At 47.5% G+C, this 23362-nt stretch overlaps 1 protein-coding gene across 2 annotated transcripts; it reads right to left on the reverse strand.

The window, feature by feature from the left end:
• Positions 1 to 2776: 2776 nt before the first annotated feature.
• Positions 2777 to 17451, reverse strand: LOC102057137 (G-protein coupled receptor 83-like). Of its 2 annotated transcripts, XM_055727717.1 has the most exons (5): positions 16038 to 17451; positions 9931 to 15932; positions 7939 to 8064; positions 5689 to 5822; positions 2777 to 5168 (listed from the first exon to the last, which is right to left on the reverse strand). In XM_055727717.1, exons 2-5 carry the CDS (start codon positions 10306 to 10308, stop codon positions 4544 to 4546), a joined length of 1263 nt encoding a protein of 420 aa, XP_055583692.1. In that variant the 5' UTR covers positions 10309 to 15932; positions 16038 to 17451; the 3' UTR covers positions 2777 to 4543. The 2 variants fall into 2 exon arrangements, with proteins under 2 accessions (XP_055583692.1, XP_005441033.1); XM_005440976.4 differs by having other exon boundaries at positions 9931 to 17451.
• Between the last annotated feature and the right edge of the window lie 5911 nt (positions 17452 to 23362).

Below are 23362 nucleotides of genomic sequence, written 5' to 3' on the forward strand. Positions count from 1 at the left end.
ACTGGGTTACCTGTCTGAAACTTTGCTATCATACTTCCAGCTTTGCTCTGAGACCAGGTCTTGCATGACCACACTGTGTGTGTTGTTACCAAGCAGTTCCTTTCAAACAAGCATGATTTCATTAACCAGTTTCAAAGAAGTGTGACAGAGGTGGAGCAGCCTCAGCAGTGTGCGTGTCCTGCCCTGTTTGCTTGGTGGCAGGTGAGGGGGAGAGCGAGGTCCCCAGCATGGGGAAGGGGACCCATGAGATGGCTGAAGATCCTGGCAGGAGCACTTGGGAGGAATGCGTGAGAAATCAGGATGTGCTTCTGTTCATGGAAGTGTTTGCTGGAGAATAAGAATTAAATTCCAGTTAGATGTGCCATGCTCCTGTCTGACTGAGGCACCCAGGCGAAGAGAAGTGCTGCTGAGACCAACTATTTACTGCATGGAGCTGCAATGAAATGCATGGGAGTGAAACAGCATTTATAGCCGGCACATGTCCATGGCTGACTCCTCATCTGCATAATCACAGCTCTGCCTTTTACAAAGGGCTTTTCATGCTGAAAGATGTCAAAATACATGCAGACCTGTTTTGGTCATGGTTTTGAGACTGTCGGAGGAGCAGTCTATGCCTACTTGTTAACCCCCTTGTAAGAGGGAATATCCCCCTTTCAAAAGTTGAAAGTTACGCAAAACTCACAGCAAAGAGAAGGTCCTAAACAAGATATTTTATTTGGCTGTTATCATCCCCCCAAAATTGTTGGTGAATCAAAGGCTGTTGTATTACAAACATATGGAAATTTTAATAGAGCTCATATTAAAACAAGAGCATCCAGTGGCAGGTAGCATATAATGACTGTGAAATTTGCCAGATGTTTATAGAAATCTAAGCTTTTGACAATCACCTTGAGGAAATAATTTTTTTTTAAGTCAGCTCAACAATGCCAGACTGCAGACTCTTACTGAAGAAAGCGCTGCTTGTGTAAGGATTAGCACAGGATGTGCAGTTAGGAAACAAATTCGGGTTTCCATCTGGGAGCAAATTGTCCCTTAGAGAAACCTTGCCAGACGCAGGAGATCTCTGCACGCCCGCTGCTGTCACACAGGCAGGTCCTGCATTTGACCTTGCTGCACGCTGGGCATCCCTCTGTACAAAGGCTGAAGGAAGCCAGACCCAGCTTGCTGTCCTGCTAAACAGATGAGTAGCAAGAACAGGCTCTGTTAATTTTGTTTCAGAGTAATGAGTTTAGCAGTTCTCTGGGAGTGCATTGGGATGTACATGCAAACTGCATTATTTAGGTTTCCTGATGTAAAAAGAACATCTGAATGAGAAGCTGTTTCATTGTTTCATTGAATTACTCACCTTAACAATGTTGTATTTGGGTTTGTGGTTTGTTTGTTTTTCTTAACAAAAGACATCTTGTTTATAGAAACTCTCCAGACACTTAAATTATGGAAATGCCATTTGCAGTGGTATGAATTCCAAGTTTTCCAGACAGTAACAAGCCCAGGGTAGTAGTACTATCAAGTTAATGCAGATATTTACTTGTAACATAGAATGAAAGACTCGGATGCCTGCCTCCACTGTGCCAGCTCCATTCGCATCTCTGCTTACTCCTCTTTATTACTGTAAACAAAATAAAGATTCACAAGGTAAAGCACACGTGTTAAACACATTTTTTGTAGGTGAATCAGAGGCTTGGGTGCTTGTTCTCTGAAGAGATTTCTCTAATTCAGTTTCCTCCCCTAAGCGCATCCTTCTGCAGAGCGATTCCTGCAAACACATGGCTGAGGCGGCCGATCGCTGTTTGTAAGAGGGGAGCGTTTACTTGAGGCATTGGCTTTGGAAATGCAGGTGTGTTTTGCAGCATCTGAAGGCACATGAGCTCTCTGTTCCTTGCCTGGTGTGCTTCTGTCCTCTCTCCTTCCCCCAACTACCTTAGAAAGAAACAAGATTCCTGTTTCTCTTACTCTTTCCTCAGCTTCACAGTTTTTTTCAGATGCAAATACTTTTTCTGGTCACAATATCTTTGTACCTATAAAAGCATCTTGATACCCAGATTTGAATAGTCTTTCACTCAGGTTTGCAACTGTAGCAAACTACCGGTGGAAATGCCAAACTGTAGAAGTGTAGCGAGTATTATTTTGCATAGGAAGGATGAAACTTATTTTCCTTTCACTGTCTTTTGAGGCTAAAACCTTTGCAATTACAAAGGCTGAGCCAGCGCTGAATGGACACAAAGAAATAGATTATTCTTTTCAAGGAAGAGAAAGATGTGACTCTGGTGAATTTTCACAGCCATTGGTTTGAAGCTGGCCACATGCTCCTGCTTGATATTTCTCCCTGCTGATCAAAATCCAGCTCTGAAATGCTGGGGCTGCTCCCACCGTGACCCATCAGACAGCAGCTGCCTGCACCCGCTGTGCAGGCACCGCACGCCGAAGCACCCACGTGCCGAGGAATCTCGGCTATTTCCTTACGTACCCGGAGCCGCTTCTGGGAACAGGACAAACCTGCTGAAAGCCTTCCATCACCCCTCAGAGCAGCAGGAATGCAAGTATCAGTATTTGAGGCAATTGCTGTGGCACTTTATCAGATGCTCGGTTTTACTGAGCAGGAGAGTGCGTAGGGGTTTACAGACAGAACTCTTATCTAGTGCCATCTTTTCCTGTCTCCCACCTTTTGGTTTTAAAACTGCAGATCCATCCCGCAGACGCTGAGCTGCGGTGCAGGTTCCACTCAGGCAGAGCAGGGTGCCCGGTCCAGCAGCTGCCAAGCAGCTGGCGCTGCTGCCTGGTGGCTTTGCTCCGGGACCGCAGGCAAGACGGGCTGACCCACCGGGGTGGGCAGCTGCTCCGACAATGAACCCACGGAGGACACAGGTCTTGAGGACTGGTAAAAAATAAAATATTACTGAAACTGAATTTAGACTTGAAAGAAATGTTGATTAACAATGTTAAAACATAGCAATATACGGTTTTCTTAGGAAATAGAATGATACGACACATCCTTGAGGGAAAGCCTAGTGATGATAAGGAAACCCTCCGTGTATTGGCAGAAGGGGCACCTTCTGGCCAGCAACCCTCAACACACCCCAGCAAGGCGATTCAGACTTCACCATCTCTGAGTTCTTGCATACAGTTTTTATTCTTAACCACAAAGTTTTTCATGGAATAGGTAGAGCGCCATATCTGAGTAGCATATTTGTGTGGATGTGCGAGCCCTGACATAAGCTTGCGACCCGCCCACCCTCACAGACAGAGTGAGACCCCCGGTTTGCTTGCCCACAGTGAGGCAGCGCTCCCAGTGCTAGAGAAACTGGTGGCAGCCCAGTTCCCAGCCCTGGCCTGCCAGCTGACCGCCCCTGATTTGGAAGGGGAGGGAGGGAGGCTGGTCTCCCATGTCCATCAGCCCCTGAGTGCCTCCTCCGGATGGACCCAACAGGCCGTTGTCACCCAGCCCGGGGGGCTGCCCTGAAGTCAGCCAGCCCAATTCGCTGGCACCAGTGGACATGACTATCACACTGTTAAGACTGGTGTCTCCACTGGTACAAGCTCCATAAAATGATGTTGACTGTTAGCATTTGACTTCCAGTTTAGTATCTTGTATGTAGATAACAGAAATACATCAAAAAAGAAAGTAGAAATGGTACAAAGTACAAAACTGAAAAATTCTTCTGGAACCATCTCTGTGTAGTGGGTGGCTGGTGGTGTTTGGCATTAGTCCTTAGCAAACTGACAGGCAGTACGTTTTAAGAAAAGGCTGGTTCCCCAGCTAGCTAGTGCTTGAGAATAAGCTCACTAGGGCAATTTCTTTCTTGCCCACAGATCGCAGTATAAGTGGTGGTTTACAGTGACTACTAGTAATCCTTACAGAACAAAACAAGCCACTGAAAGAAGAACTCCTGTAAAAATGGAGTGAGGTTTTGCTGTCTTGCTTGTAAGCTGTCCTGCTGTTGTGATTTTTGAGCCATTTCCCCTCCAGCAGCAGCCTGGACATCCGCTGTGCTGCACAGCACGTGCCTGGGTGCAGGGAGAGGGCGCGCAGAGCTGCAGTGCTCCTGTGGCCACAGGGCAAGTGGTTGAGGTATCACGGGTATAAATTTGAGAATGGCTATAAACGTTAATTCATTTCAAACAGGTGAAAAATAAATAAGAAAGAATCAATACAGTGTTTGTCTATGCATAAACAGCCATCATCAGCCTTTAAAACAATACACATCAGCTGGCCTGTGTGTACAATCGGCATAGGTTCCCCTTACTTGCTTAGGCTATGAAAGGCTCTGTGTGCTGTTAAAGAATTCTCTTTATTTTTGCTGACTGTTCTGATGAAAAATTCACTTCGCACCCCTCCTTCTGGAGCCCATGTGTGGGCAGTTCATCCCTGGAGATTTTTGAAAACCTGACTGGATGAGATCCTGAACAACTCAACTGAACATTAAGGGTAGCTTGCTTTGGGCAGAGGGTTGGGCTAGATGGTCTTCAGTAGTCCCTTCCAACTCCATTTTTCCCATGGTTCTGCAATTAGAACACAATGCTGCTTGGCCATCAGATGAAGGGCTTAGCTTTCTGCCACAATTGGCTGAACGCTGGATATGTCTGCCTTTGCAGAGTTCCTCTGGGAGGGTGCCCTTGCCTTCTGGCAGGTGCTGCCTCTTTTATAATGGCAGTTCTCAACCCAGGCATGCCTGAAGGGTGGGGAGATGGACCGCAGAGGATGGCTCTGGGCTGCACTCCTGCGCCGGCACACACAGAGCAAGGACTTCAGCTCAGACCTGAAGCTCTCATTCAGCCAGCAGTAAATGAAGGGGTTGTAGCAAGTGCTGCTCATGGCAAACCAGTGAAAAGCAAAGTACAGAGCATTGCTGCTGTGGATGGCCCTACAGGAGATCAACACCACGTAGCAGTTCAGGGGGAACCAGCATACTGCAAACACAACCACCACCACCATCAGCATCTTCAGTGTCATTTTCTTTTTCCGTTGATGGGCATAGTATTGCTCCATGGTGAGGTCCCCAATGGCATTTCTCAGCCAGAGCTTCTTGGCGACCATGGTATATGTGATGGAGATCACAAGTAAGGGCAGGATGTACAACAGAACAAAAGTAGTCAAGTCCAAATACTTCCAGAAAAGATCAGCAGGAGGAGGGAAGCTGGGGAGGCAGACCATTCGTATTGTTCTGTTTCTGAAAATCAAAGACAGAAAGAACTGTCAGTTACACTACCAGATGCACACAACATCTGGAGGACAAACACTGCAGATGTTCCTACAAATTTCAGTAAAGGCACAGATAGCAGAACTCACTCAGTAATGTGGGCAAGTGTCACTTTCAATGGAAAATTTTGCTTTAGGTTTGACCTTTGGCCCCAGTGAAGATCCTCAGGAAAAGAAAGTAATGATCCATATAGACATCCATGTCCTCTAATGACAAAGAACACCTCTCTTCTGTGCCTGCCTCAGATTACAGGGCTGAAGCTCTGAGCCAAAATCAACTAGAAAACAAGCCTGAAAGCGATTCCATTGATTTTCATTGTCCTTTTGTGAGAAACACACTGCCTGCTCACAGGGAAGGAGGGCTCCCCTGCTTTCCCGTGCTTTCTTTTTTAATAACACAGGTGGAAAGATGTGTGCCTTAGAATCTGTGGGGTTTTGGTTAAGCTGCGTATGTCATAGTAAAAAAAAAAAGCACCATGTAAACATCTTACCCAATATAAAATCTTGTCAAAGTCTGATAAATGGCATGAGGCAGTGAGAAGCAGACGGCCATAACCCAGATGATAACGATGCAAATCCCTCCTTTCACCATGGACATGCGTGGCTTGAGAGGGTGCATGATAACCTGCAGAGAACAACCAGTCCTGAGGATTTACAATGTCTTAAATGACAAAACCAAGCTGCAAGCTTTAGGAAAAGAAGAATGTATCTGTGCTTTATCCATGTCCAGGAGCAGGCGTTTCACACTGATCACTGAGTAAGCATCAAATTGTGTGTGCGCTTTCCAGGACAGCGTGGGATGCTCACCATGGACACCAAGTGTGGCACAAGCTGAAGGCCAAGAGGCATTCTGGCTTGCACTATAGAGAGTGCAAAAAGTCTCCTAATTACTACAAACAAGGTCTCCAATAGAGATGGCAGCCACAGGGCTCACAATGTTCGGCATTTGGTGGAGTTGCAAGACAGAGTGATGCTCGAGAACCAGAGCTGGATGTAATCCTCGGCCAGCGCAGTGCTAACCAACTTGAAGGCTGGTCTGATACTCACAGTTTACCCTGTGCAGTACTGGCTATGACATGGTGTACTCCTTGTTTGCTGCTGCGCAGGGCTACTTTATCCGACAATGTCTTGGACACTCTCTGAGCCTCACATTGTGGTTTGAAGCAGCTCTGTGGCCCTCCGGTATGAAAAGGCAGAAAGGAGAGACTCATCTTACAGCACTTAAGAGTCTACGGGCTGGAAAATGCAAAGAGTTGTGCGAGTATGAAGCAGTATTGCTGGCCTCATGCCCTGAGCAGTGTCACCCATCAGCTTGAGTTCAGAGATCATCATGATGGTTAGATATCTGTTGAGTGACAGGAACTATGGGTGATTATATTAGGCAATGAAACAATAATTAAAAATAGACCTATCATGTCATCCAAGTGATCTCTTGGCTGATGAAGTCTTTGGTATTTTATGCATGTCTTTTCTAGTCTCATTATAACTATCTACTTAATCAAGCTTCTACAACTCCCCTGGAGCATCTGTCTGCTCTGGTACCTTTCAGGACTAGCAATATTTTTAGAGGCAAGTGTTGATTTCTCTTTTCTCAGTGGCATCTCCTTACTTCTGCTCTTATCTCTTTGGGCCATACAAGCTCATTCCAGTTCTGAGGAACCTTCTTCACCGAATTTAAAGGCAGATATTGTGTTTGCCCTTAATTAAACAAACACTTCTTGATACCTAGCCATGCTTTGCAATCAACGCAGAATCTACTGATTAAAACGAATCATTATCAAAATGCTTTGCTTTCAGGAGCTACAGTGTTGCACACAGCATGGGCAGGCTACCAAACCTCTTGTGGTAAACCAGACAGAAACAGATGATCTGTCCTCTGACTGTCACTGTAAGTTTCTGACACCAGATTGAGCACATCCCAGTCCAGCAGAGTGGAATCTGTCATTGTTCTGAACTCTAGCCATGTCATCTATCATGTGAAACTGCTTTTCTGTAACAACTGTTTCAGTGACTCCAGCACTGCCAGAAAAATAGTCTGCCTGAGAGCGCACCTTGCAGGATCGGCTCCCCCAGTGCACAGCATTTACCCGCTTAAGCAAAAATTACGAACTGCATTACACTTTAAGGAAATCCTTCGGCTGGCTCTCATTGCTTGACCTGTAAGGCTTTCCTGGTTGGTATGTGCCAAAAAGTATCAGGGCAGGGGGATGGGGAGGAGAATTTCTCACCTGAACTGAATGTGCTAACACAGTTCTCACTGCTTCCAGTCTTAGGCATCACAAAGAGATGGAACAAGCCTAAAAACTGTACAACTCTTTGTAAATACATGCTGTGGGAATGCATTGGCTTGTTGGTGTTTGAACATCAGAATATATTCCTGCCATGCTTTCAGGGCTGTGCTCCATGGAGTGCCTGAGGTCGGCATGGGCCCCGGGAGACCTTATAGCTCAGCGCCCCGTGCAAAGCAGGGTCAGCCAGAGCAGGCTGCCCAGGTCTGCTTCTGCTTGGGTTTGGGGATTCTCCAAGGATGCAGACTGCACAACCTCCCTGGGCAGCCTGATCCTGTGTCTGATCACCCTCGCTGTATAAAACCACAGTTTTTTTGTATACCACCATGAAAGCTAGAGTTCCTTGATTCCCAAAACAGTGCAGGTTGCCAGGTACTGGGATAGAAAGGTGAAAAAAAATATGTATTTACTGCCTTGTTTTCTAGCCAACACAGGGGTGATGTTATCACTTACCTGATGCCGATCCAGGGCTATGGCAGCAAGGGTCAGCACAGACACATGAACTGAGCAGTACTGAACAAAGCGGCTGATGTGACACATCAGCTTCCCAAAAACCCAGGTACTGCTTACAAACCGCACCTGAAGAACAGACAAAATTGGATTAGAAAGTCTGTGATATCTGAAGAGTAGCAAATAGGCTTCCCAGGAATATGGTAAGGAAGAAATGCTTTAATATAGTTTCCATATGCTTTGCAGATGCATTATATTCAGTTTTTCTGGAGAAACAGTGACTATGCATGAGGCTGTGAAACAGGTGAGATTTACTGTACTGTGCAAACAAACCCGCTCAAGTAGTGCTTGTGTATGTGTGTTTAACATGCACATGTACATGTAATGTGGCCCTATTGGAAAATGTAAAGAAATCAAGAAAGCCCCTTGATAAGGCTCTGCAGGGAAAACCAGCAGCTTGCCTCCTTAAAAACAGTTGCACGTTTGAATTTGTGGACGCTGGAAGTTGCATGGGTTCAAAACTTAGTGAGGGAAATTCATAGAAGAAAAAATCATTGAGGGCACTGAAGTAGCGAGGTAACACCTTAGGGGTGAGGACGGCCTGTCTGTGGAGCATCCCTGCCTGCCCCTGCCTGTACAATTCCTGGGGTCTGCAGGGACCGTCTCCATGCGGGCGTGAATCCAGGAGCTGTTGGGGGTGGGGGTGGGTGTTGGAGCCCCGGCATTCCGTATGAGTGCCCAGGGAGGTGTTACTTATTGTGGCTTTTCTGCAGAGGACATTCTTCCAAGTAATCGTTGTCTCACTCGCTTGTTATTCCTGACTATGCAATATTTATTCCAAATTAATGTAAATCATTATGGAAGCAGATTAAGCTAACTTGAAATAAAGCACATCTATTACGAAAGATCTGTCCACACAGAAAACTAGCGAAGACTAGCTAATCTGTTTTCAATCCATCTATATTAATTTCCCTATAGAGACAACTCTAGTAGTAACGACTCTGTCACTGGATGTGTAGCACTGTGCTGTTTCTTTGAAGCTGATGTAGAGCTGTTTCCTAAGAGAGATTACAGTTTATTTAATCACTTGTGCCTAATGTGTGACTATTGTTGTGCAAACACACCAGAGGGCACTCTCTTTTCCCTGAACAGATGCCGGTATGCAAACGCCGTCAGAGGAGAGCAGAGGAATCACACCAGAGCAGCAGAATCAATTTAAGAAAAGGTGAATTCGAACTGACAGTTCAGCAACTGATTTTAGAAGGCAGAAGAACACTACAGACAGCTCTGGGCAAGGACTGAAGCAGGAGTATTTAGGATCTTTTGGACCAGAGGTCTGTCAGCTTCTGCTATACGGAGTCCTACTTAGACATTGTGTATAGATTATGACAGTGGGGCAATAAATTAATCTGTTCCTCTCACCTCATTCTTTTAAATTTTTTTTATGTCTCATATTATTTAGTAACTGAATATAAAAGTGCAATCAGCCCCAAGAAGCACAGTTTGTAGCACCCGAGGAAGAGGTATGCCAGGCTGACAGGGCTCAGCACAGACCTAGAGGTTTCACCCTCACAAGGACCAACCTCATTTGCATCATTTCTGCAGGAAATTGGCAGTTAATTGGACTTCCTACTGTCAAACTTGTCCCTGCTTCCTTCCTCATCAAAAGGGCTTCAACATCCGTGCCTTGCCACCTTTCTGGAAGAGGGAGGAAAGCCACAGTGGAGCGGTGCCTGCCAGCAGCATCGCCAGGGGCACAAGCCCACCAGTTCTGCTTGCCGAGCCCTGCCTGCGTGCGAGGGCTGTCGGGGACGGGGACGGGGACGGGGGGGGGGGGGCGCACGTCTCTGGCTTCTCCAGGAGGCAAAAGGAGAGAGGAGGGGAGCCAGAAAGAAACTCTGCATGTTAGCCTGTTACTGGCCCATTCAATACATGGGTACACAGCTGACAGGCACACACAAACACCAGCAAAACACAGAGAAGCTGAGTGCTCACCAGCGTGAAGGGGGTGTTCAGAATGGTGATCATCACATCGGCAACAGCCAGGTTCACAATGAAGAGGCTGGTGGCAGAGTGCATCCTCTTGTTCTTGATCACCACGTGGCACACCAGGACGTTGCCGAAGAGCGAGATGCAGATGATCACAGAGTAGGCTACTATCAGCAGCGCCTTCACCGTCCGGCTCTGGGACTCGCCCTCGTACTTGGTCCCGCTGCCAAAGTCTCCCAGGTCCTCCAGGTCCAAATCACTGTGGAAGAAGGATTGGTTAGAGAAGCTGTACAGTGCAGAGAAGAAGTTGGTCGTGTTGTGATTCTCTGCTCTCCAGAAGGGCTTGGAGATGTACTGCAAAGGGAACCACGTGTGCCTGCTCATGGCTTAGGAAGCAGAGCTCCAGAGCTGCCCACGTCCCCAGGCAGGCTGCACGTTCCTATCTGCCCTTCTTCCTGGCAGCTCAAGTGCTAAAGTCAGTAGCTGCAGGAGGAAACACACACACTTGCATTTTAAAATCTGCCCCGTGGTTGGAAACTACATAAAAGAGTTGATAAATGGATCCTTCTTGCTGTGCTGATTACATGTGAGCTTTGCTTCGGGGACTCTCCAGCTGCTGTCCTTTTTCAGTCTCATGCGCCCTACATACAGAAGCTGATTCGGATGCTGAAATATCAGAGATCCCAAAACGCTTTCTCTCTGCACCTAGGGAGAAATCCTAGTGAGTATTTCCTTTTGGGCACTGTTCTGCTTCTCTCCTGCAACTTCTTCTTGGAAATCTGCTTTATTGGTTTCCCACATAGTCCTTCATCTGTCACATTTCTGTTTCCCAAGAGTTTTCACAGCTTGTCAGAATCAAAAAAGCAAGGGCTGCTGTTCCCTTTACTTTCCATCCTCAAAGTATCTCTGAGCTATGCTCCGGAGCAGCTTTGCTCAGAGGCTGAGTGGTCCCTGCTTTCCCTGTGATATATACAGCTGCCAGATGACAACCACGCACGGAATAGCCAATAGCATATCTCTCCCTAGCTTATCCCAACGTACTGCAACCCCACGCAGACGATGGGAGAGTCTGACGTGCAGATCTAGCTGAGCAGCAAAACAGAGGAGGAGTGGATGTGCCCTGATCTTCCCTGGCTCCTCTCTCCTCCTCTCGCCTTCTGGGTACCCGGCACAGCAGCTGCCTAGGGTGAAGCATCTTTACTGATTTGCAGCATTTGTATTTCTCTGCGTTCCAGAGTTGTAGCAGACAGAGAATGTCTGAGGATTTCTGCCTCCAGAGACCTCCCAGCTTTGTGCTCGCCACTGGCCCCTTCTCGCTGTCCCATGGTGTGGAGGTCAGTGTAAAAACTGAAACACAACCTGAAGATGAGGACAGAAATGTCAGGGTTCTGCTGGGTGCCCAGGGAGGCTGCTGCCTCAGCCCAGCCCTCTGTGCGCTGAGCCAGGAGCAGGGGCAGAGCAGCAGCGTGGGTGGAAGCCCCTTCCCTTCTCCTTCCCTCCCTTTGCAGACACTGCCACTTGCAGAGCAGCTTCGGGCTCCAAGCTCAGAAGCAAAGAACTGCTCTGGGCTACCCTCCTGCAGTGCTCCCGCAGCACTGGCTGCTGGGCGGCTTGGGGGCTGAGCAGGGAGGGGGCAGGTTTGCAAATGGAACTGGAAGCAAAAGTCACCTTCTTGTTTTTGACAAACTCGGCATCCCAACATTCACTTGGAGACACAGAATGTCATCTTTTGCTGTGTTTTCATCGTGCGTGTCTTCAGAGATGTCACCAGGCTTCTCTGCCCTTCCTCAGCACCCCAGACCCCTTTTTGCTCGAGGCCCACAGCTGGCCCATACCTGGACTCTGCCCAGGGGCTGAGCCAGGCATGCCGCTGGGTCAGGGCACGAACCAGCAAGCGGGCTGTTTCATCTTTTTCTTCGTAATCTCTGTTGCGTAAGGATGCCAATTAGCTCAGGCTTTTATCCAGAGGGCAGAAAATCGCGTCCCTTAGAGCCGTAAAGGCAGAGGGCTGTGGCACGCATCACAGCAGAAGCAGGGCTCTTGCTGCTGAAGGAGGAATGACAACCTTTCCTGCCATGTCTTCTGGAGATGCAGGCTGTCAGAAACTGCTGCTGATGGCTTGGCAGTGAATGCCACCATGCACATATAGGCATAGACATACACACACACCCTGTCTGACACAAATGTGCTCATTTGCCAGTGTTCCCTTCCATTTGTCATGCATTAGAAGGACAACTTGGCAGAGCAGCATTTAGATGCACATGCATAAACACAATCCTTTCCATTGCCCCGTGTGCCAAAGGCATGATATTCCCATACTTCAGTATTCTTTGCAGAACTGTTTTATTCTGTCAAAGGTTCAAACACTTAAGCAATCACATGCTGTTTTGCTGCAGTTATTATCCACTCATGAACATTCTGAGCTGCTTCTAGCAGACTTCACTGTTCACCATGCATCATAATGCCTGTGCTGGCTCTTCTAAGTCAAACAGAGAAAGCAAGGGAGAAACATACTTTTTCAAACACATCCAGCTGAATTGCACAGGGTCAGCCTTTGTTTCTATAGGAGATTTTTGACTTTCTCACTTTCACACCACTTGAGTAAAAAATTTTTGGAACTTTTCATTTTCATGAATTGATTTAGCATTTTCATTTCTGGTGCTTTTTTTGTGTCAGAAAGAAATGTCAAATTGCTGAAACTTCAGCTGAGATGAAGATCTATTCTCTGAATAGATCTAGTGTAGACCAAGTGTTACGAGGGCCAAAGAAATGGGCTGTACTATAAAAATTGAAATCCTTTTTTGCTCAGTAGTCTAGCAAATCTAAATACCAAAGAATCAAATTACTTTAAAAAAAAATAAACCACATACATTTTGTTGTAGTTTGACAGGGAAAATAAGAAAAGGTCTGAACTTCCCAGTTAAAATTTTCACTCACCAGATACTAGTACCATGTTGTCATGACTTGTATGTCACATCAGCATACTGATGTGACATCATGACTCAATTCCTGTCCCTGACCTCGTAAATGTACCTGGAATTTGACATGCACATTTTTAAAACATAAACTTGCACCTCACCAGTGCAGCTAACCCGGCTGCTGGGAGTGGCCAGGTCTGGCTCTGGAGGCTCATAGAGGTTTTGTCCCACTTGGGGACCTGAAAACACCAGATTATGAGCACTTTCACAGGTCATTGCAATGGTTCATTTTTTGTGGCATTTCACTTGCTCTTCACCTTTCTCGCTCAGTGCAGCCTCCCAGGACCGGTGACACAGGACAGCCTCTGGATAGAGGCAAGGACTGCATCGCCTCCGCTCAGGGAGGCCACGAGCCGTTGGGAAGGAACCACTGATGTTGCGGGTTCCTGGCGTCTTCCCAGCACATGCCTGTGGGGACTTGTTCCTTTCTGACAGAGATAAGGCAGATAATTCAGAAGTCAGTTCCATCGTACAGTATGTAAAAGTGTCTGGGGTCAAGGCTACTTACCCTTGCTCCTTAATTTAAGCTAATTTTAAAGAAATGGCTTCCACAGGCAGGATTCATCTTCATGACTGGTCGGTACTTAACAATTAGCCAAACCATACTAGCAATGGAGTCTTTCTCCCCACGCTGTATCTCCACAGGCTTAGCAGGTATATATATGAAAATGTTTGCCGCTGTCTGCACCCATGAAGATGTGAATAAAACATCTTTATTACTGGAGTACTGAGCTTGCAAAGCTGAACAAAATTGTCCCTACAGGTCTCTGCAGATTATTATGCTTCATATTTATGAGGTATGTAAAAACCTTATAAGAGGGCATAAGAGAAACACAGAGAGTACAAGGCCATTACATTATACATTTTCCTAATGCAGAAGTTCCCATCGGGCTCCAAAGGTGCATTTTTGGCTGCTTGTCCACATCTCTGCCCATCCTTCTCTGAGCTCCGTTGCTGGTGCCAAGCACAGGCTGGCAGGGAAAGGTTGTGAGAGCTGCTCGAGAAAAGGTGCTGCTCTGAAGCTGCTCCCGCTTTTGAGCCGTTTCTGCTTCAGAACATGTAGGGGAGCTCCCCAGAGCAGCCCGCAGGGACACCAGCCATGCCTCCGAGAGCACATTACGACAAAACCTAAAACAAGGTCTGCTGCTGCAATAATAAGACTTCTGGCTTGAAAAAGAAAATGTCTCCACTTTGCCATTCAGAGTAAAAAGCAACTGGAGTAGAAAGGAAGTTTCAGTGCTTGAGCCTTGTTCAGAGGGAGAAAATTCAACAGCTAAAATTCCCAAGCCTGAACGAGCTGAATGAGGAAAAATAAATTTAATGTGCCTGTTGCATTAGCCAGCCTTTTGAAAGAGTCCTGTTCCCTAGAGAAGCTAATTGTTTACACTTTTATGTTTTAAATACAGATTTGATAAACAACAGAAACAATGAGAGCTACATATTATCTCCTAATTTTTTTTCTTTCACTCGAAAGGTGGTTTATAAATAACAGTTTGAACAGTCCTTGGAAACCATGATCTGGGAACTTTTTCTTTTTTTGTGTTTGCTTTAATGCACTGAGGACACTATTCCTCTTCATTTGCAGTGACTAGTGCTGCTTTTATGACTCAAAAAATGTGAGAAGAACGGGCACAGAAATCTTGCAGGACATTTCATGGACTTGATAATATGACTTAATAAATAAACCATGTTTACCAATAATGGAGTGAATACCCTAAGTAATGAATTAGACAAGGCAGCGCTGTAATTCAGGCAGATGCTAACAATTCAAAATCACAAATATACTTAACTTGGGGGCTGTTTACTGTGCAGAACAGCTTAACATCATGGCAATAGCAAAGCCCGCAGTAGACAGGGAAAGGCAGGCAAGATTTGGCACACCTGGACGTGCTCAGCAGCGGCGTGCTGCCACCGTGCATGGTGCGGGGAGGGCCAGGGGGCCAGCAGCCTGCTGAGACCCTGCACCATGCCTGCCAGCCCTGCCGGCATGGCTGCGACTGCAACCACAGCTGGAAACAATGCTCCAAATGGCATCTGATTTAAAAGGCATTCAGAGGCCTTTTACCCCATGAGGGTGTTCTGGGGTGTAGGTACACTGAGTGCTTTGGGGAACGCTTTTCCATGTGGGTACACCAAGGTTTGGCTCCTGGGGAGGAGGAGACCTGCGCAGCCTGCAGCACTGGGCAACACGGTCCTATCTGTGCCTTCCTTCTTCCCCACTAACATTATTCACCACAGGCTTTCTCTTGTGTTCCCCTCTCGATATGTGAGCACCATTGCAGATACAACCCAACTTTTACAAAATGTTTTTACTAAGAGTGGACTTCTGGGTGAAATCAGAAAATTTGCCACCATGAAATAATAACAGCTGCTAACATATAAATTGGAAACACTCCCTGACAATTAACTCCTTCCATCTCTGCTTCATGGCTATAAAACTGATGGGTGTGTTTGGTGCAGATAAGGGTTATTTAGAGACTCTACAAAGTCCACAGTTTGATCTTCGCATTGTGAACACTTACAAGATTCAGTGCAGCCCAAAAACGGGACCCCCTTCTGTTAAGTGCAGCACCCCACACCTCTTGTCAGAGCAGTTCAATTCAGACCTGGGCAGGATCCCTGCAGCTGTGACCTGCGAATGATCACACATCCTACCTGGCATCTGCCAAGCTGTCTCACCTACCAATCAATGCCCCGTTTAATTATGGGGACATGGAACTAGAGCTCTTCAATCATCTAGCATCAGCCAGGGAGCTGGCGGCAATGTCTTTGGCTTTCAGGACAGGCAGTGGGGGGCTGGGGGCCGTGGAGCTGAGCCTTGACCCACAGCCTCCCCCGGCAGAGCAGCGCTGCTCTGGGGAAGGGCAGCCCGACAGGCAACACTGGCAAACCTGGTGCAGAGGTGCTCTCAGGAAGGGAGGGGGTAGTAACTACGGAGAATGGGGAGCGCTGAACTTCATGGTTGCTGTTGCCTGTGGTAACATACCATTACCCACTGCCAGTGTTACCTCCAGCACCGTCAAGGACCTGCTAAGAATCAAATAAGTGCCGCAGCATGAACAAGTGAACAACTTTGTTCTCCCATCTCAGCAACCTGCAGTAAAGAAAAGAGGCTTTTGGTAGGAAACACCTTACCGTATTCCTTCTTTGTTTCAAGTTCTTTCAGCCCCAACTGTCAGAGTGAAAGGTGTGTTTAGTCCTTTAGTCATTGCTTTTACTAATTCTCCCTTAAATACGCTGAAATAAACAGCTGCAGCGCTGTCCTTCCACTCCCCTTTTCGTGCTTGGGCATTCAGGGTCACTCTGCTGCCTTCAGCATCACCCAGGCATGACACGAGAACGTCACATATGCAGGGACAGTCCATCAGTAGGTACCGCCCTGTGACTTCGAGGTTGGATGTCTGCAAGACAGAGGGAAATTATTTAAGACAGTTGAGCTATTTGGGCTGCCACTTCTCAGGGAGCCAGCAGGAGGTAAAGCCCGGCATCTCCCCCGTAACCTGCTCTTCCTACTGTAGGATTCTTGAACCAGAGAAGCCAAATCCTAGCTCAGCATGTGAGCTCACAAACTCCTTTCCTGAAATCCTTATGCCCATTTACTCCCCTGTGATACCCACCAAGCTGCTTGGGAAAAAGCCCCTTCAACGTGGGGGACTTCTTGCAGCACACACTTGTCCAAGAGCTTGTACCGACTCACTGCAAATCTGCTGCAAAACTTTCCTTCCAGCTAACAGGGCTGAAGGGGAGATGGATGAATTTCTTTGCGCTACTGTTAATTGCATGTGAAATTGCCAGTTCCTTCTACCGTCAGGCTCGTCGACAGGTGCACAGGCAGAGTCCACTATTAAGAAAACACATTATACGGAACAAGCTCTGCAGGAAAGGCAGACCTATTCCAGCCAATTATCTGGAATTGAAACGGATGCTGCTCCGGTGCACGGCGAGCCAAGCCAAGCTGGGCACTACGTCCTCGCCGGCACCCAGGCAGTGTGCAGAGGCTCAGCTCCCTGAATGGCAAAGCTCCTCTCACATGCATTTGCATCTGCTCTCCCACCCGCTTTGGCCTCCACATTGCTGAGAATTACAACGCCTACAGCTCCGAGTGCTCCAGATCATGCCCAAGGGCCAATTCCAGCCCACCAGCCCCACGTGCACGGAGTGATCAGCGTTTTCCCTCTTGAAGTCGGGAGGCGATGGGCTGCCGGCTCAGCCGGGAGCATGGCTGGTGCCCACAGCCGTTTGCTCAGCACCTGGGGTGGGCTGGGGGCCCTGGCCCACTGGCACTGCCGTGATGCCACTACTGCAGCCGCACCTGGCAGGGCTCGAGTTAACAGCCGTCCATACCCTCTTGCTTCTGTGGAGCAGCAGCACCAGTAAACAGGGTGATAAAAGAATCATGTAATGAGAAGATGCTCAGCTGAAAGGGAGTGTGTGGAGCACAGTTTGTTTAGTCATGCCAAAGTAAACTCACTAATTACTTTCAGGTCCTCCTTGAAGTGCTGTGCTTTCTTCCCAGTGGAATGAATTGCCCTGAGGTAAACAGACACTGTAAAACTTCAATGTCTTCCCCCACCCCCCCACCCCACCCCCCGCCCCGAGAACAAAAAATTATTCTTTGCGGGGAAAAATGTGAAAGCAAGTGCTGGGCACAGACTATCTGCCAATGTACATAACTAAATACACCCTCCCACCCCCCCAAAACAGCATTTGAGCTTTTATTCTCACAGCTTTCCTGGGAGGCAGTGAAATACAATTCCCATTGAAAATAGGAAATATGATCTGCAGACAGAGGAAAGGCACAGATGATCAGAGGACCTGTGTGGGATTACCCAGAACACAGATGCCCGAGTTAGAAGCTGACAATGACTTCTTCGGATACTCTGGACCAGCCTTTCCACAGCGAAGACTGACACAGAAGCAACCTGTAAAAATAGGCACTGTGAACCAATGCGGTGAGGAACTACATGACCTTGTGATCCAAACACTGTACAATCACAGGCCAGATTTTGCAAATATAACTAAAAGAAGCCATGCACAGCACCCTATAGATTTATCCTGAAGCACAGCCTGGAACAGCACAAATCTTTCCAATATTTTGTGCTAAGAGACATTTGAGTATGTTTGCTACTTTCTTTTTGCAACAGCAATTGAATTCAGCACAACCTTTTGTCATTTAAGAGAAATATGTCCCTTGGCACCCAGAGCACCTCTGCAAGCAGGTCCCTGGCAGGCTGGTGGAGCTGGACCACAGCCGCTCTCCATCCTGAGGGGCTGAGGGAGTCCGAACCACCAGCCACCATTTGTCTCGGTCGCTCGCAGCCTTCCTCATCTCAGCAGGACTACTTGCGAAAACAAAAGTCTCTCCATTGAATTTCTTCTCAGAGGAGTTTACATCTGTTCCTACTGGCTCACTTATGGTGGGGTCTTTGGAGAAGGGGATGTGCGTAAGTTATCACATCTTATTGCCAAATAAGCACCTTTGCTTTAGATATCCAGCACTGTTTCTGAGAAGGACCATGGCTCCAAGGGCCCTCTTTCACTCCTTTCCCAGAGAGCTGCCTTGGTGAGGTGTGTGTCCCTGGCCCAGAGAGGGGGAACTTCCCAAACCCATAGTGGGAGTAAGCTGTGGCCAACTGTCTTTATAAAGCTGGGTACAAATGTACCTGACAGGTTTTCCGTGACTCCTCTAATGTATCTGCTATTATTTCTAATTCAGTGTGCCAGACACACAGCAGAGTTCAGCCGTAGTACATACAGGTCAACCACAGCAAAATGCTCAAGTGGATTACAGGCACATAATTCTAAGCAGTGAGAAAGTACAAAATTATATTTTAAAATTTCATGTTATTTCCTATTTCCTGTCACTATGAAATGGCTGTAAAGCAAAAACAAGGCAAAGCAGCCAAGGGGCACACTATCAGTTCAGGACATGAAATTTGACATCTGCTAATCTGGAAGATTTGCTCTTGACAAGGAAGATTTGATTGATACAGCAGAGACAAGACATAGAGAGGAGGCATCACTGGCAATGCAGCAGCTCCTGATCATAGTCCATCAGGAGGTGTAAATGAGCACTGCCAGGTTTTGGTAATGTGTTTTCTTCCTTTGAAGAAAATTTGATACCCGGAGAAAAAGCCAGACAGCTTGTTCTGGAGCCAAGTCCCATTGGCAGAGGCAGGCAAATTGCTGTGGAAGCTTCTGTCATGCCTTTTTTTTTTTTTTTTTCTTTAGTTTGAAGAAAACTCCTCTTGGAGGGTGGGAAGATGCACTAGCCTAAAAACTGCTCTGAAGTTTCTGAAAAATAACAAAAAAACCCCACCCTCATCTGACTTTACTAGCAGCTACAAATGTTCTAATGGGAACTGAGAACCTCATTCCTTTAATAAGTGATGCAGAAGATAAAATATTATTTGAAGGGAAAAGTGAAATAAGAAGCCTTGAAATGCTTCTGAAGACTCCCTGGAGACAGGCATGACACGAGCCCTGAAACACACAGCTGCAAAACCCATCTGTGAAGGGTGGCTTTTTCAGAAAGTGACCAGAGAGTAGGTGGTGGTCTGCAGGTTCTATTTGTGTTCTGGAAGTGCTGCATTTTTCACTGAAAATCTGAATGAAAGCTGCGACATAAACGTAATTCATGCCAATCTGAAATTTTAGCTATGGACAACAAATTCTACCCCAGTCAATTAAAAATATAATTTTAAGAAAATCTTGTTTTCCTTAGGAAACAAATATTTCTCTACAAAACCAATAATTTTCAATTTCAGTCTCTTAAGCCAGCCCATGGTTACTGAGTTTGGCTGCTGCCAGCTCATGAAGGTCTTGCTATGGAGCTGAAAGAGGCAAATGGCTTCAGAGGACACAGCCCTGCGCAGGGAGCACGTCTTTCAAGGAGGAAAGTCACAGTAAAATAAGTGAGAAGCCGGAAATGGGCTCATCTCAGGTACGTGGGATGTAGCCCTGGAAGATGCCTGCCCTGGGATAGCATTGCTTCCCTTCACCTGGGCTGCGCTCACCTACCCTACAGCGTCCTTCTACATCCCTCCTGCCCCAGGCATCTCCCACCGGGATTCTTTTGTCCTTATAATCACAGTCTCTTTCAGTGGCTCTTATTCATTCTGGGATACTTTGGGGTTTGGGTTTCGGTTTGGGGGTTTGGTGGGCTTTTTTTCATTTCTTCAAATATCTCAGTGTTTCAGAGGCTAAGTTTTTGAAACACCAATGAATGTTCCAGCTTGGATTATTTTGCATTTATATTACAAAAAAACATTCCTTGCATTCCGTCCCTTCTCTTTTCAACTGCACTTCAGTCAACTCTGCTCCAAGAAAAGCAGAATTAGCCAATGCTTCATTTTCTCTTCTTAACATTATTGCCACATCCCCAGCCCCACTCACTAAAATTCCTGGCTTTCAAGGAAAAAAAAATATATCTACTATTCCCTTAAATGCTAGATGCTGCTTTCACATTCCTAAGTAACCTATGAACTTCCACATCTCCTTTCAACATCCAAAAATTCAGGGATGGAGAGAGCACACACTCCAGAAGGCAAACCTCACTCTTTTGCACACTGACAGAGATGAGGGCACCATCAGTAGGATCTCCCTTTCCTGAGAGAGAGAGACATCTCCAATGCTCTGCGCTCCCAATGGCTCACGGGCAAGCTGCAAGCTTCCCGTCAGTGTTTTTTACTTTGGTGCTCAAAAACTGGGCACCAAGAAAGGGCCTGTTAGCTGGAGAAAAAAATTGTCGGGATGTCTCTGTAAGCATCCTCCTGCCCAGCCCAGCAGCAGGGAGCATATGGATGCAGCGGGATGCAGCTCCACACTGCAGCTCTTGGAGGAGGGGGCAGGTGGCTTTAGGGGGTTGGTGACCATCTCCCAGCCAAACTTTACCACCTGCTACCCTGTGCCTAGGCATCTCTATGGAGATGTAAGCCAACTGCAGGAATCAAAGTAAGACCCCACAGCTTCACTTCTGCACCTGATCAAAGGTTTATGGTTTTAACAACCCATTTCTCACACCAAGCCATTTCAGAGCACAGCCCATCCGTAGCTGCATCAGCCACACAAAGAAAGATGTTACTATGGTACAAGAATGAGCTGAAACATCCCCAAATTGCTTTGTTAAGTAAAATTACACAGCTGCTACCTTCTCTCTATAACATCCTAGTTTTCCTCTGCTTTGCCTCTGGGAGCCTGCTGCCTCTTTTTTCTCATTCTGGGGGAGAAGGCAGGTGGGTCACACTAGCAGTTAGCTCAGAGAAACTGCAAGAAAAATTAGGAAAAGCTAAAACGCAGAGCCTAAAACTCATTAACTTGGTTTTGGCTCCTGGAGATGTTTTCAGAGCATTTCTCCCTGGGTGAGAGTGTGGAGGAGCTATTCCCATGCCTCTTGGGGGACAGGAACCGGCAACCCCCCACCACACCGCCCACACAGCACCAGGCTCGCCCCACGGCTCCCACTGGGCTGATCCCACCCCGAGCCGCATGAACTTCCCTGGAACTGCAGGCTCCCTGAGCTGCACAGCAAAGTGCAGGTGGCAGCAAGCATTTGTCTTTTGGAACTCCATACAAAACTTGGATTTGAAAGAAAACAGGACAAAAAAGACGCAGAGCGTGTGTCTCACCTCCCCTGCCCTGCTGGCCACACTGTTTTGGATGCAGCCCAGGGTAGGATTGGCTTTCTGGGCTGTGAGTGCACATCCCCAGTACCCCCAAGTCCTTCTCCACAGGGCTGTTCTCAACCGCTTCATACCCCAGCTCATACTGATACTGGGGGTTGCCTGGACCCAGGTGCAGGATCTTGCAGATGGCCTTGTTGAACCTCATGAGTTCACATGGGCTCACTTCAGCTTGTCCAGGTTCCTCTGATCAACATCTCATCCCTCAGCTGTGCCAACCACACCTGAGCTTTGGTTCTGCTGACCCAGCTGGTTTCACACAGGCGACCCCGGGAGCTTCTCTTCAGACATTTTCTCAGCTGCTGCCCCTGCTCTGCAACAGGCAAATTGTTCCAGCAGCCTCCTGCACCCGGCTCCCCAGAGCCGGCTCAGTGGCTGGGACAAACCAAACCCCATGCTGCTGGCATCTTCCCCCCCAGAGGTGGGGGCAGCTGATGCCAAGCGGGGGGCCAGGGTCCAAGAGCCCCCACCAGCAGCTCTGTCACCTGGGGAGCTGCAGGAGGCAGGGGACTCACAGGTGTCAATTCCAATTAACTCAGCTGTGGTGATTTCATTGCTATTTTCAATAATCTTGATTGAATACTAAGTGATAACTTACTAAGTACATTGGGATAAATTAGTCTGTCTTTGTTTATCACTGATTATTTTCAGGTGGACCCTGCAGTTCAGGTCACAGCGGTCCCCGTCCTTCCCACCTGTCGCCCTACGCAGCCATTCACTCGCCCCCCTCTCACCCAGGCTGGAGGGGGAGAATCGGAAAGGAACGTAAAAGGGGCTGAGATAAGAACAATTTCATAGGTAAAGCAAAAGCCACACACACAAGCAAAGCAAACCAAAGAATTAATTCACCACTCCCCATGGGCAGGCAGGTGCTCAGCCATCCCCAGGACAGCCGGGCTCCATCACAGGTAACAGGGACTTGGGAGGACAAATGCCATAATGCCAAATGTCCCCCCCCTCTCTTCTTCCCTCAGCTTATATACTCAGCATGACATCCCACAGTATGAAACACCCCTTTGGCTAGTTCAGGTCACCTGTCCTGGCTGTGTCCCCTCTCAATTTCCCACACCCTTCCAGCCCTCTTGCTGGCAGGGCCCAAGAAACTGAAAAGTCCTTGACTTCATATAAACATTACCCAGCAACAAACAAAACCATCAGTGTGCTACCAACATTGCTCTCACACCAAATCCAAACCACAGCACTGCACCAGCTACTGAGAAGAAAATTAACTTCATCCCAGCCAAAATCAGGACAGCGCCAAAGGCAGGAGATACTTTGGTGCTGCCCCGAACAGGGGAGATCAAGCAGAAGGGCTACCTCAGCAGTGACTCATGTTGTAGGAGAAACTTCAGAGGCAGCCTGACATTCCCAGCTATCTGTTCTTCCTGCCCCTGGGTGAGCGCAGAAGTAGCAATGCACGGAGCTGGAGATACTGCCTGGGGCAGCCTGGCCCTGAGGAGCAGCCGGCAGCTCTGCTCCCACCAGCACACCTGCCCTGCAGGCCGGGGGCAGATGGCCGAGCCCACCAGTGGCTGCTTGGCTGCCGCAGGAGCAAGGCTGGAGCACTGACACCACAGGCATGCGTCTCCCTGCTCGCTAAAATGGAGGAACCGCTCTGTTTCTGAAGTACCACCAGTAATTTGATGTGGTGATTTGCTACAGGCATGATTACAGTGCACAAGCATGGTGTATTTATAAAAATTACTGCATAAAAATATTATCAAGAGTGAGCACAGCTGGGCCTGATCCAACTCTCTGTTGTGCCAGTTGCACGTTTGT

This window comes from Falco cherrug, chromosome 15 (assembly GCF_023634085.1).
Source record: "Falco cherrug isolate bFalChe1 chromosome 15, bFalChe1.pri, whole genome shotgun sequence".
Classification (NCBI taxonomy): Eukaryota; Metazoa; Chordata; class Aves; order Falconiformes; family Falconidae; genus Falco; species Falco cherrug.